Raw genomic sequence first — 16,158 nt, 5'->3', positions numbered from 1 at the left:
ATATATATATATATATATATATATATATATATATATATATATATATATATATATATATATATATGAGATAACGGGTTGGAAATTTCATTTTTAAGATTTTGTCTTCCTAAATTTGGTTTTGAAATTAAAAATATATGTATATTTTGCCATTTCTAACTTTTAGAAACCTGCTTAATTATAAAGTTGTTCATGTTCTGTTTACTGTTTAAACACAAATGACAGCAAAAAGATGCAGTGATTCTGTCCCTGGATTCGTTTTCTCATGCTAGAGACTAGGTACATGAAGAAAGGAATTGTGAAAAGTTTGATGTGAAATAGAGAAGAATAGAATTTTCTTGGAAGTTCAAAAGGAGTGGAATCAAAGAAAAGTATGACCAGTTTGTATTGACTGCCCAATTCTGGAAGCAACCAAAAAGTAGAAACAAAAATGGACATTCAATAGATTCAGCAGACCTTATACATTCTTCTGTTTTGTAAAATATATTAACCTCCGTAATGCAGACAAAAAACATGAAATTCATGGATAACTAGCAAAAAACGAAGAAACAGGAATTGTCAAAGATTATATTAACTAAAACATTGAACTTCATTGGAAAAAATAATGTCACTGAAAAAAACATATGCTGTCTCAGTCTAATATATGGCATCAAAAGATCTTATTTGAAGGCATTGGAAATTATCTTTTTCAGCCTTTTAGCTGGAGTTGTTCTTTCGTCAAAACTCTTCTGACAAGCAATCTTGCAGAAAATTCATCATAACGTGTGCAACTATAGAAACTTAATTTACACATTACAAAGTGTCCACTTGTTAGTGTTTCACAAGTTAGCAGTTTCCTAAAATAATTTGTAGCACGACATGCATAATCCTATGTATTTCCTTAAAAGATCTGCATGCAAATAATATTGCCAAGATAATAACACATTGTCTGGACAATTATGATGTTGATATTTTTCATACACGATGAAACTTGAAACTATGTGTATATTCTAGTATTATTTATTCTGTACTCTTTCATGCAAGTTGAAACTTGAAAATGTATATTCTATTAATATTTATTCTGTTTGATAATCGTCAGACACTCCATATAAAAAGATTTAGTTGCATTCTTTTTAAATAAATCAAATTCGATAGACTAAGTTGTCCTAACTTAATCCAATTCAATCAAGAATATAGATTAGGTTAGATTAAATATAATAAAACAATATAAAAACTCTATAAATATTTTTAGCTACACTACATAAAGAACAAGGTTAGAATGGAAAAAGGGAGGAAAAAAATGAATGTTTTTTAATTAAAAATTGTATTGCTCTGAGTAAAATTTTCAGGAAAAAAATGGTACTTTTGAATCTTCAGTATATTTGAATTATTAGTATAATTAATTCAAATAGAAAGATTTACTATTTTGATTAATTTAAAGATATAAACAATATGAATTAAATTTTCTAAAGCATAAAAAAACTAAAAGTATATTCATTCTTAATTTTGTTAACTCGAGTAATTTAGACACTTAAAAAAAAAGTCCTAAAAGTCATCAATGGAATCGGAAAAGGTAATATGGTAAATGAAAACTTGAAAATTAGCAGGGGAAAAGTTGCATCTTTTGCTTCTTTTGGGGCAAAATCAATTATAGAATAATACTTCTAGCAAAAATGGTAAATATGATTTAAGAACCGTTTTAGGGTGAGAAAATTGATTAATTAATTAATTCTTTGCTAACTTCAAAACTCTATTATAGCTGGAAAACACGGAATTCTAAATGAAATGGGATAAAAAGGGAAAATAAGATAAAAGAAACGTTCATGCCAACTTGATACATTGATGAATTAATCTTGCTTACTTGTTTTAAAGTAATCACATCATAAAATTAATACAAGTATTAAAAGAATTATTAATTACTCGTAATTAATATTATAACATCCAATTAAATTACTATTTTAATTAATTCATCAATTTTTTTTTTTTCATTTTATTCAGTGGAAATGTGAAGAGACTGAGAAAAAAAAAAGTTAAACAGACAACACGGTAATAACTTTTCATCTGTTAGGAATGATAAAAGGTAAAATGCAGAAACTGACCTTGCTAGGGATATTGCGGCCATGGAAGACAGAGCTTGGAGGCACTGTTTCATTGAAAGAAGGGTGGGAATGGACATAGATAGAATACAACCCTTCATTTCCTTTGAAGAATCTCTCCCACAGAGGAGCCAACATCACAGGCCCTTTTGTCAGAAACATGAATGCAACCTTTGGAGTCTGTTTGAATGGGAGATTGTGAATCATGGGAACCATGGAAGCTTTCCACAACAACTCTTCGTCGTTCATATCATGCATGGCCATGGGGGGCTTCAAGAATTCACTCAACCCAATTCTTGTGAAATTCATCACACTTGTTGTGTTGTTGACCAAGGAGGAATCAGAAGAAGGTACGGTTCGGTTATCTTTCTGGGGTGAACATGAGGTGTTATTTTGTGTAGAATCAAAATACTGAGATATATTTTTTGTTTGGGTGGCTGATATTGGTGATGAGATGTTGGAGGAGATCGGAGAAAAGGGTGGCCGTGACGGCGGTGGTGACGGTGGCGGTTCGACGGTATTGGATGAAAGGGAAGATTGTTGAATTTGAAAGTTGGCGAAGGAGAAATTGTTGACAAAGAAAGTGAGTGTGATTCCAATGAGTAAACCAATGCCAAAAACTAGAGCATGACCAAAGAAGTTGAGAAGGTCTAGTTGAGCAAAAAAGAGTTTCAGATATGAACCTTCACCTTTGCCTTGTTGCTCCTTCTGCTTCATTTTGTGATGACAGATTCAGAAAATGAGATTGGTGCAGATAGAATAACCAAGAATGTTGCAGATTGGTTTGAAGCAGTAGCTTCTAAACACTGTTAAGGTGTGTTGAGTTTTTATACAGTGAGAGAGAATTCATGATGCTTGATTCTGGACTCAAAGAGATACTTAGATTGATCCAAAAACAATACCTTTATATATATATATATATATATATATATATATATATATATATATGAGGTGGGGGACAGAAAAGGTGTATTCTTTCTGAGTTTGTTAACGGGTATGCACTGTACACGCAATGGAACAATAAATTATAAGAAGAAGGGGACGTTTTATTTGGCTGAACACGAGAAACTGTTATGAAAGATGCATTAAAGTTTGTACCTAAGTAAATATTAATTGAATGCCTAGATAAATAAGCATGTTATGTATATGAATTGGAGGTGTGACAGAATCATTGGATAAATTTGATTATAACATCATTTGTCTGTTACTTATTGATAAAGTAATATTGTAATGAGTTATATACATTGGATTACAACAGTAAAAGAGTTATACATATGAAAAAATGTCTGTTTACCTGTTGCCAAATTTTAGGAATGTTTTTGTCATTAAATATACTAATTTTTATATTTATAAGGAAAGAGAAATTGAAGGGTAAGATACTTGATATAAAGTGTATGTAAAAATTTTGTTGAGTGGCAAAATAATATTACTCTTTATAGATATTTTTGCAACTCAAATAAATCTATTTTCATATAAAACTTACATTAAAATATTGTCGTACTATACATGACATTTTTCAACCATACAAGTATAAATATTTTGTCTAAGTACATTTTATTTGAGTCCACTTTTTTAGTCGATTTAAAATATATTTGGCTAGGAATTATATGAGACAAATTATTGATATTGATAAATTATTACTAAGTTAAGAGAAAAATATCAAAGTGGAATTAACATGTAATTAGGTTACGTGGCTCAAACTCATTCAAGTAAAAAGACTCGTAAACAGTAATGTAAATAATTCTAAGAAGTATATTAATTACCACATGCATTATTATCTGATGCATTGGACTGACTTGAATGTTGGAGTATCTTTTACAAGCACAGTATCCATTCGGCATGAAGAGTGAAGTTAGAGTTAAGAGTGCTTAGAGTTAAAGTATTTGTGAAGTATATTCGACTTTGTAAAAAGAAGTGTTTTTTTGGCTTAAATACTACTTTGGTGAATTTTATAATTTAATCATTTTTCATAACATTTAAATTGTTAACTACATAGTATACAAGATGGACAATTCATATGACTTGGCGATATTTTATCTAAGGTGTGTGTTGTGACATATTCCTTCTCTTTTTCATATTCACAAACGTTTGGATTCTATGAACCCATGAAGAGACATTGCCACCGCCATTGAAGCCCAAACCCGACAACCCTAAAGAAAGATTTTTAGTTTATTATGAAAAATGATGATGAATGAAGAAGAATAATGAAATTTGTGATGGTGATGATGATGATTGGGTTTATTGTAAAGATGAAAAATGGAATGGATGAAAGGAACGAATGCAAAAAGTGTAAATTTGATTAATGAAGGGTGTGAGAGGTAGATGATTGTTGATAATGGAAAGCAATTAGGAGGTGATGATTTTTGTGTGTCGGTTTGATGGAAAAAAATGATTAGGGAAGGGGTTGAAAAAATTTTGATACAAGTTTAGGGTTTCCGTGTGCACAAGGGTTTCACGACTCACGTTCACAATTATTGTTAAATAGTTTAGTGATGACATGATTTAGGTTTGCATGGTCACTTGGTGATTGGATCCGGTGCATCACAATGGAGGCACAATTAAGGCTTGTGAGGAGGATTATGTGCCTTAGTCGTTCGTTGATGCATGCTCTGTTGTGCGTGATCAGTGTTTTGGCAGAGATAGAATGAATAGAAGAGAAAATGACAGATCAGAGAAAACTGAATATTATTCAACTAACCAAAAGTATACAAGCAGAGTATATAAGGAGAAGAAAGACAGTCAAACTGAAACGAAAAAACTGTTATGACAGTTGTAGACTTTAGTTTTAAACTCAACACTCCCCTCTTAAAACTAAACTTCTACAAGATCTAACTCCAAGGCAATCTCTGAGCTTCACAAATCTGTTCTGTCGGAGAGCCTTAGTAAAGATGTCGGCTATTTGATCTTCAGTGGAGCAGTACACTAATTCCAGCTTTCCTTTATTAACTTGTTCTCTCAAATAATGGAATCTGGTATCAATATGTTTACTTCTCCCATGTGAGATGGGATTTTTGGACAGATTAATAGCAGACCTATTATCTACCAGTAAGTGAATTGGCTTGCAGCAGTCAATCAACAGCTCATCCAGTANTGCTTCTATCCAGGAACATTGACATGCAGTTTCAGAGCAAGCTATATACTCTGCTTCGCAAGATGAGAGAGCTACTACACTTTCTTTCTTTGAACACCAGNTGAATGACGCACCCATGTATTTGAGTATATAACCGAACGTACTTTTCCTGTCAATTTGATCTCCACTCCAATCCGCATCACTCCAAGCTTCTAATGTTCCTTTCATACCGTCAAACTTCTTGGGATAGAAAACACCATAATCTGCGGTTCCTTTTAAGTACCGCAATATGTGTTTAGCAGCTGTGAGATGTGATTGTCTGGGGTCTCCCATGAATCTGCTGACCAGTCCAACACCATAACATATATTTGGTCTGCTATTGCACACGTACCTTAGGGACCCTACAATCTGTTTAAACAAGGTAGCATCAACCTTTTTATCATCATTTGCAAGGACAGTTTAGTGTTGGCAATGACTGGTGTGTCTGCAGTGTTACAATTCTCCAAGCCAAACCGTTTTAGTATTTCACCGATGTATCTACTCTGATGAACAAGTATTCCATCAGATGTTTGCAAGAACTCTAACCCAAGGAAATATCCTAGGTTACCAAGATCAGTCATATCAAAATCCCCTTTCATCTTTGTTTTAAATGCTTCTATTGTCACTGCAGAACTCCCTGTTACAAGAAGGTCATCCACGTATAGACAGACCAGCAACACGCCTTTTGTTTCATCTTGTTTCACATAGATTCCGAACTCAACTGTGCATTTGCGGAAGCCATAGTTAACGAGCCAAGCATTGATGTGTGTGTTCCAGGCACGAGGTGCCTGTCTCAACCCATATAAGGCTTTATTTAGCCTGTAAACTTTCCATTCTTCACCGTTCTTCTCAGACCCAGGTGGTTGAGTAACATAAACCTCTTCCTGTAGGGGTCCATTTAAGAATGCGGATTTTACATCCATTTGGCATATCTCCCATCCTTTCAGATTTGCAACTGCAGCCACAAGCCTCACAGTTTCCAACCTTGCAACTGGNGCGTATACCTCAGAGAAATCAATTCCTGGTTTTTGCAGGAACCCCTTAGCAACCAATCGNGCCTTCAATTTAGCTACACTCCCATCTGGCTTATATTTTGTCTTGAACACCCATTTAACTTCAATTGCTTGTTTCTGTCGAGGCAATTCCACCATTTCCCAAGTTCAATTCTTCTCAATAGCTCTCAACTCTTCTTTCATTGCTTCTTTCCAATCTTCAATCTTGATAGCTTGTTCCCATGTCAATGTTTCAGCGTCAGCTAAAAATGCATGATGAGTAAGTCTGCCANTTTCATCAATCTCATTATCAANGAACACCTCGTGATCAGCNANCCTTGTTGAGGGAAATCTGGTTCTACACGATCTTCTTTTGTTAGCTTCCATATCATCCGCAACTTCATTAAGTTTGTCGGGTTNCTTGTCTTCAAGCAAGCTAGGNACAACATTTNCACTTATTGANCTCGCCTCTGCATCCTTCCAGTCAAACGTGGNTGTTTCGTCCACTAAGACATCTNTGCTGATCACTATCTCCTTCTTCTTCGGGTTGTATAACCTGTATGCTCCCGTTGGATGGTAGCCAACTAAGATGAATATCTCGCTTTTATCTCCGAGCTTCTTCCTCTTCTCATTTGGAACATGTTTGAAACATACNGACCCAAATATCCTTAGGTGATCTGCAGTTGGTTTGACTCCAGACCAAGCCTCTTCNGGNGTGCAATGANACAACGCCTTCGTCGGACTTCTATTCAAAATGTAGGCAGCAGTNGAGACAGCCTCTCCCCAAAGGCTGTGTGGNAAGTCCTTTCCTTTTAACAAGCACCTAGTCATCNCAACAAGCATTNTGTTCCTCCTTTCAGCAAGNCCGTTATGTTGGGGAGTATATGGTGCGACAACCTCGTGAATAATTCCTTTCTCTTTGCANAACTTTTCCATTTCACCGGAGTTAAACTCACCACCTCCATCAGTTCTGAAAATCTTCAGTAGCAGTGTTGATNGNCTCTCGACCATTGCACAAAATTTAATGAAGCATGAGAAAACTTCCTTTATTTCTTTTAAAAGATAAACCCATATTTTTCTCGTCCACTCATCAACAAAAATTAGAAAGTATCTATTACCTCCAAACGTTGATACTTCGAAGGGGTCACACACGTCTGAGTGGACAACTTCGAGTGGTTGTTTAGCACGTTTCGGAGCNGTCTTCTTGAATTTTGTTCTTGTNTGCTTACCCATGGCGCATCCTTCGCAAATCTCCTCTGGGTTGTTTATCGGTGGCACCCCTTTTATCAATTTCTTGCTGTTCAATAAACTCAAACTCTTGAAGTTTAAGTGTCCGAACCTATAATGCCATATCCANTTCTTTTCTTCCAAATTCACCGAAGACAGACATTGTATTGTGACAGCATTTAAATTCACCTTAAATGTTCTATTCTTTGCTAGTGGTGCTTTGATCACCAAACGCTTCTTCTTGTCAAAGACTTCAATCAGATTCTGATGCAAATTCATTGTGTAGCCTTTCTCCAATAGCTGTCCGAGACTCAACAAATTGCTCTTCATCATGGGGACAAATAGCACATCATCCATATAGGCTACTCCTCCATTTTTGCATTAGATCACCACTCTGCCAACTCCTTCTGCTGTTACGGTGCTGTCGTCTGCAAACCTGACACTGCTCTTCTTTCTTGAATCAAGATCAACAAGCCATTCTCTGTTTCCGGTCATGTGATTAGAGCACGCGGTATCAAGATACCAGCTCATATCATTCTTCGCATGATCATTATTATCACTGGACAGCATAACCCGTTTATCACTTATACCCATTACTGCATGTCGCGTATCATGTGTGTGAGACACGTGTTCGATACAACTGCCACGCATGTTTGTTTGATACATGGTGTCTGGAAGTAGCACGTAATCCCCATTTTTGCACCACCTGTCCTCCATTATATCATCCATTATCGAGTCCTCTCTGCCTCTTTCTTCGATTTCACTCGCGACACCCATCAAAACCATATGTTATGAATCGGATTCACAGACATCTTGTGCTAGGTTGGTTGCGTCATCACCTTTATTCTTCCTGACAGATTCGTTGTGCCAACATTCAGAGGAATAATGACCATACTTCTTGCAGGTGTAACATTGTATATTCCGTTTATCTGTGCCTTTTTTGCCTCTACCTCTCGGGCATCTACCACCTCTGCTACCTCCAACCTCTCCGTCTTCTTCACTGTTTTGTTCTGGGTACGTTACGTTTCTTCCTCCATTTCGACCACCTCCACCGCGCGATCTTCCTCTACCTCTGCCACGAATTTTATAGCCTTGTTTCGTTCTTGCTTGAAGCGCTTGGTTTGTTGACTGGGTCACAGCTTTCTCGGCATCCTTTCTTTCCAACAACCTCTGTTCATGTGCAACTAATGAATTCTGTAATTCTTCAATCTTTAGCGTTTCAAGATCTCTGCACTCTTCAATGGTGATCACAATGTGATCATACTGTGGCGTCAGACTACGCAAAACTTTTTGGATGAGCTTTCTATCCTTTACAACCTTTCCGCAGGCCCTCATGTCATTTACAAGATTCTGGATTCTACCCATGTATTCTATCACAGTTTCTTCTGCACCCATTCCCAAAAGCTCATATTGACGCTGTAACGCTTGTAATCTCACCTTTTTAACTTTTCCAATGTTCCCATATCCTTCTTGGAGGATATCTCAGGCTTCTTTGGCAGTAGACACTTTAGAGATCTTTTGAAAGATGGTTGGAGAAACGCATTGATGAAGAAGCATTCTGGCTTTACAATCCAGACGAAGTTCTTCTTTGTGAAGTTTCTTTGCTGCTGCTGTATCATCTTCTTTGATTTCTTTAACTCCCTGTTTCACGACTTCATCAACCTCTTGATACCCAAGAATCGCTTCCATTTTAACGCACCAGTCATCATAGTCCTTTCCATCGAAAACGGGAAGGTTGCTGTGAACAATGCTTGCCATCGCACCACTATTTGATCGTCACCAAAGGCTCTACAAAATTTCCCGAATCGAAACGAGTGCTCTGGATACCACTGTTGTGCGTGATCAGTGTTTTGGCAGAGATAGAATGAATAGAAGAGAAAATGACAGATCAGAGAAAACTGAATATTATTCAACTAACCAAAAGTATACAAGCAGAGTATATAAGGAGAAGAAAGACAGTCAAACTGAAACGAAAAAACTGTTATGACAGTTGTAGACTTTAGTTTTAAACTCAACATGCTCAAGCTGGATTCAAGTTTTGTGTGTGATGAAAGAGATCTCGCAGATGCGTGGTTGTTCGAAAATGAATTTGTGATTTTAATACATATCTATTTTTATCTCGCACTAGTGATATAAGCAAAAAGACAACAAAACTCAATTAAAAAGTTTTAGTTTGTAAACTCTTCTCTTAACAATTTAGACATCGTAAAAAAAATGAATAAAATTGATCAAAATAGAAACCAAATTGAACATGTAAAAAAATGAGGAATACAATGAACAAAATGGACCAAAATATGGATCAAAATAGTATTTAAGCCTTTTTTTTATTTATTAGAAAATCACAAAAAAACTTTTATTAAAAATGTGGTTAAATTCTATATATTAAGAGTATTATTTTTTTTCTCCACCAATTTTCCAATTCATTTTTTTTGTAGTTTTTTTTTTCATTTTTTATTGCATAGTTATGTTAGTCATTAGGATTAATGTTCTGTTCGTTTGAGCGTATTCTTTTGTAAACAGAGATTTCAGAAGATGGAAAAGCGAATTTTTTTATGTTCGAAATATGGGGTGATGTTGCATATGGAAAAGCGAGATCATTCATCCACTAGCATCTCTCACGAGAGATTTAAAGGGAACAGGTGTAATTTTATTATATGATTCCTACATATTTAATAATAATAATAAAAAAAAATAACAATAATAATTTTTTTTCATGTTAAAAATTAATTTTTATTTTTTTCTCCTTTTATAATAACTTTTACAATTATATATAATATTAACACTTATAATTTTATATTACTTTTAGTTTTAAGGATATTTTAATAATATTCAATTTATATCAATTAAACAACTTTTTTATTTGTATTCTGCAATAATTTTAACAAACTTTACTTTTAATCCACTCTAACTTACCTCCAAATCTCTAAAAAAAACAATAATAAATTTATTATGAAATCCCCTCAAATTTGTATAGTCACTCTTTCCCAAATCATTCCTCTAAAGTAAACAGACCCTAAATGACATTGATTATGTGGTTTTTCAATAATTTATTAAAAAGTTTAATATGTGCACAGTACATTTTGATCATTTGATTACAAATTTTAATTTTTGTGGCTTCTTTATTTTTCATAATAATAATTTTAATCTACAGATGGTTAAAATTCCAATAATAATTTAACACATAAATTTAATTAAGTAACTTATTTTTTAAAAGTTTATTAAATTTTATCACTAAAATCAAAAGAATGATTAACAATTGATCATAATGTTGGAAGTGTCACATGATTATATATAAGATAAATTCACAAGTGAGTATATAAATCTTACATTACAAGTTAATTTTGTAGAGTTTAAACTTAAAATCTACTTCATAACATAATATTAAATATGTGAATTAGAGCCTATCATAATAAAATTTATTATTTATTAGATATATTATTTCATCCATTATTCAACCGTTATTAGAAGTATATTGAAAGTTTCACCTTAGTTAAAGATAAGATTAATTCACAATATATAAATGAATATAAATTTTACTTTATAAATAAACTTTATAAAATTAAATTACATTTAAAATTCACTTCTTAATACATTACAATTAATTTTAGTAACCTAAATTTAATAATCTTTATATCAATGATTCTGATTAAAAGAACTATTTTTTTTAATTGGAGGGCCAAAGGAATTTGTGTTCCTTATTTAATTAGAGGACTAAACTCATTTCAACATTTAATAAACTTTCGAACAAATTATGTCACTCAGTTAAATTTTGGTAAAAATGTTGAGTCTACCGTTGTTTGTCATATCAATATGATGTTGTCTAATTAATTCTACGAACTAAAAACATTTTTTTTTTTACAAAATTGAAAGACTAAAGAATGAAATTTTTTAATTTTAAGATCAAAATGAATAATTAGATAAAATTTGAATTTAATGGACTATATAAAATAAATTTTTTAATTCATTTTTATCTCTTAAAAATTAATTCATTCAAAAGTTTATACATTTAATAAAATATTTGTATCATTTTATTAATGAAAAATCTTTTACCTTATGTTTGAATTAGTTTTATTTTAAGTTATTTTATTTTTCAAATAATTAGCTTGAATAAATTAATTCAAATTTATTAAATTGTAATTTTTTTTTCTTTGTATAAAGTAGTTTAATTACTCTTAAATGAAAAAAAAAAGTATTTAATCCTCAAATAATTTTAATACATAAGAATAATTTTTTTGAATAATTTTAAAAACAAAGTAATTAGACAATTTAACACGTTATTTATATTATTTAAAAAATTTTAATTGTCTAATATAAAAGTAATCTAATTAATTTGTTTTAAAATTATTTCTTTGTTTTAAAATTATTTCTTACACTATACATAAAATTTATACTTCATGAAACATAGACAGAATATATATTATAGACAATGATTTTTTTCCAAAAAAACATGAAACACTTTGACTGCAAATACTTACAAAGATACAAACACAAATGTCATCTCTCTCTAAAATCCTAAAAAATTAGTTGATAAAAAAATCATATTTTACTAATAAAAACATTAGAAAATATAAACTAATTAAAAGCTAGATAAAACATTAGAAAATAAACGTTGAAAACATAATTAATATTATCTTTAATTTTATAAATTTAGTTAAACAAAAACAAAATATTTTAAAATGTAACGTTTTAAAAAAATGAGGAAGTATATATAAGTATCAAATTTTTAAAAAATGTGGGTTTCACATTGTAATTATTACAATTTAGTACAAAATAGAATAAAGATAAGTTTATTAAAATTCAGAATTAATTGCGAAAATAAATAAGAATTGAAGAAGAAAATTAATGTTTTATTTCTCTGTCCTTTTATTTTTATTTTGACGGTAACTATATTAAATTAAATTCTTTATTGATTATTTTTTTTAAAAAAAGTTAAATTTCTTCATATTTAAATCATAATTACGTTTTTCCTAAATATAAAATTTACTTAAATATGGTAAAGTCTTTTTTTTTATTATTTTTAAATATTTATAAATATATATGTTTTGTGCGTGTTTAAAAAGTATTTTGAAATATATTATGAATTTTATACACCTTATATTCAATTTAGGTTTAATTAAAAGCCCGATATTTATATTTAGGTTTAAGATTTACTTTGGTTTTTAAATTCTTTTCTTTAGAGTTTTAATATTTTTTAAATAAAATTAATTTAGTTTCTTATATTAAATTAACCTTTAAAATCATTTAAAAGATATTTTTTTTATCAAAATTTAGAATATGTCACGTATCAAAATTTAGAACGTATTACATATTATCCTAGATAATCCCAAAGATCATTTAAATATTAAGAATATATGTTTTACAAATTTTATAACATTTTTTATTTTCATTTGATTTCATATATAACGAATTATATGAATGGTTTTTTTAAAGAAGTTTGAAGAACTAAGTTAAATTAAAATCCCATGCTCTCCATACATTGGTTATTTAGGAATAATTTTCCCTCCTTTTACAATCACAAACAAATTTATCATTATTAACCAAGTCAAGTATGCTTATATTTTAAATAATATAATTTTTAACTTTGGTTTTCAAAATCTAAAATAAAATCGTCGTTATTTTATTTATTTTTTATTGCTTGATTTGTTCGCGAATGTTATTGGCTTAATTAAAATCAATACATTATTGGCAAGAAATTGTATTCTTTAGCAACTATTAATTGGAACTAAATTCTGGTTACGAAAAAGTATTATCATTACAAACAAGAGTAAATGAAAACTAGCTTACAGATTGGGCTTCTGCATTGGGCTGGGCCCAATCATTGCCATTTCCTTTTTTTAATTAAAAAATCTATATATAAACTCAATTGTCCATATGTTCTCGAATTTATTTATTTATTTATTTTAATGAATATCTATATTAATAAAAAAAGTTTATTTACATTAAATGTACTCATATAACACCATAGAAACACTTTACCTTGTCCTAAAGCACTATCAAAAAGAAAGAGATGATAAAATTATCCCAAGTCTTATCTAGTCAGACTCAGCACACTAAAGAGACATTCGGAATTGCTTTATATATATATATATATATATATATATATATATATATATATATATATATATATATATATATTTATTTATTTATTTATTTATTTATTTATTTATTTACGTGAGACATTATAACACATTATAAGGTTGGTAACTGTAGTTGAAGATATGAAGCATGTCGGAAATTAGTGGGTTTATCTCTACATTAGCAACAAGTATCAGTGAGCAAAAAAATATATAGTAGAAGCCAATGTAAGTGTAAATGGATTCATCTTCCATATTTGGAGAGAGAAGACGACTTGTTCCATTTTGAAAGTTCTTTCGGTGCTTTGGATCATAGATCATGTTATCCATAAAGGGTTGCAACATTGTGGTTAGGCCCAGAAGCAGGGACAAACTCAAATGGAAAACATCTCAGACCATCACCATTTGCATTTCTTCATTCAACATCAAAAACTCTACGGTGCATGTTTTTGTCCATACGTGGATTACACCCATCGGATTTTCAAAAATCTTATAGATAGGTAGATGCATCATGCTATGTTTCGTGAGCCGGGAGAGTATGTGTGAGTTAGGATTATAGGATATTTCATGTTGATTAAAGATAAAATATGTCTTGTATAGACAGATCAGTTTATGTCTACATATTGGTCAACCACGTAATAAGTTAATTTTAAAAACAAACCATAATTGGATCAATTGAACGGTCTATTACAACAATTACAGTATATCAGTTCAAAAAATTAATCTTTTTAATTAACAAAGTAAAAACATACTTAAATAGTATTGAGTGTGATTGAGTTACACTAATTAAAGGTTCACTCCAAAACCTATAAATAAAGAAATTGATAATAACATTTATTAGACATTTAAGACTAAATCATAATAATCGTTCGGTAACTTAAAACTGACTTGAGGTTTAAGATACTCACGTGACTGTGCAAGGTCTGCCTATTGAAACAAAATAGATTTATAGTATTTTGTGTAAAAAAATATAAAATTAATTTGGTGGTAAAAATTGAAAAGTAAGATCAAATACATGGTGGATTCAACTACTTTTATTAATATTTGAAAGTTATAAAATTGATATGAAATATATGTACAAAATATTATGAATTATTTTCTCTAATATTTGGAAACCCTAGATTTTTCTTGCATTACAATTAACTCTGCAGAAGTTTAAATTAATATAATTTTCTTTGTGTGCAAATAAGATTTTTTTTTTTAAAAAAAAAAATCTCTAATAAGAACTTCTTAGAAACTTTTTTAAATATCCTTTTCAATTTATTCATTTCATATTTATTTAAGAAAAAACGAAATAAAATATTTTTAAAAGAGGATATCAATAACTAAAAATAATATTGCAACAAGAATAATTAACCTAAGTTCTTCTAGAACTAATATTCCAAATTTAAGGTTATTAAAATCTTTAAAATAGACTCAACTTTGAACTTCAACATATTAATTACGACTTTACCCTAAAAAACATTTTATTAAGTTGAAATAAAATGATATTTGTAAACTAAGTTAATTAGTTATTTGGTTTCTAAGTTTAGGTTTATTATTATTCTTATATTTAATTAACGTTAAAGTAATTTAAAAGTATCACATACTTGAATTATTTTTCCGGTTTTGATATTTTTAAAATATAAAATTGCACGAATTTTTATATGTAATGTTTTTAAACGATATTAATACTAATTTTACAGAAAAACTAAATTAATTATATTTAATAAATACTAAAATTTAATTGAATAAAAAAGTTATATAGAAATAAAAAATAAATTATAAATGTAAATATAAGTAACAAATAATTGAATAAGCCTTTAGAGTTTTTAACTTTTATATGTTAAAAACATGTTTGGTAGTATATTTTGAACATAAAAGAATGTGTTAAAAGATCTTGATTTAACTATAAAATAAAATCATTGTACGATATAACGATTGAATTTAGTATGGTTGAGTTTGTTTACAGCCACTTAAAAATTGTTAACTATTGTAAAAATTATATTGAGAATCTATGTTGCGCTTGCGCACTTAATTAAAAAGCACTTTTGTTTGATAATATTTTAGTCGTTTCCCAAATTGATGAATGATTATTTGATGAAGAAAAAGGTTTCATGGTTTCACTTTGGGTTACAAAATCGAGGTTAAATCATACTGACCCACCTGAAACTCATAAAATAAAGTCTCATTTCTTTCTTTATTTATATCTATAACTAAATAATGATTTGGTTTATTTTATAACTTTAATTTATATCATTAGATTAGATACCTATAGCCACTTTCTCTAAAGTTAGGTCACCTGATGTAAAATTATCAATTGGAGTTTCATGTTTAGGATATATTCATTTCAACTTCCTTACATTTCTTCTATCCCATTTGAAGTGACTACTGACTCATATTATATGTAATGTGAGTTTGAGTTCCACTAATCATCAAAACACTTTTTTAAGTGTTTATAGGGTTTGAAGGATTATTCTAACTATAATCTAGATAAGTTATTCAGAATCATCCCACGTAATTATTTTATGTACAAAAGGTTTTACTATTTTTATGTTATTTAATATTTTATTTGATAGTTTAATTTTAAAAGTTACTATTAGGCCAAAATTTAAAGGTTAAGATAATATTAATTTTTATAAGAAGTGTAGAAGGTGGTATTTGAATTTATAGGTAACATTGGATGACAAATGAATAGAAAAGGA

The 16,158-nt window shown here is 30.1% G+C and overlaps 1 protein-coding gene across 1 annotated transcript in view; it reads right to left on the bottom strand.

Annotated features, from left to right (window-relative positions):
- Positions 1-2,841, bottom strand: part of LOC106756446 — a 4,374-nt gene extending 1,533 nt beyond the window's left edge. The window contains exon 1 of the mRNA XM_014638884.2: positions 2,076-2,841. Coding sequence (XP_014494370.1) covers positions 2,076-2,789 — 714 coding nt within the window. The 5' untranslated portion in view covers positions 2,790-2,841. The remainder of the gene's footprint in view (positions 1-2,075) is intronic.
- Positions 2,842-16,158: the final 13,317 nt, after the last annotated feature.

Source organism: Vigna radiata, chromosome 1, assembly GCF_000741045.1.
Source record: "Vigna radiata var. radiata cultivar VC1973A chromosome 1, Vradiata_ver6, whole genome shotgun sequence".
NCBI classification, from domain to species: domain Eukaryota; kingdom Viridiplantae; phylum Streptophyta; class Magnoliopsida; order Fabales; family Fabaceae; genus Vigna; species Vigna radiata.
This window is presented reverse-complemented; position numbering and strand designations above follow the sequence as displayed.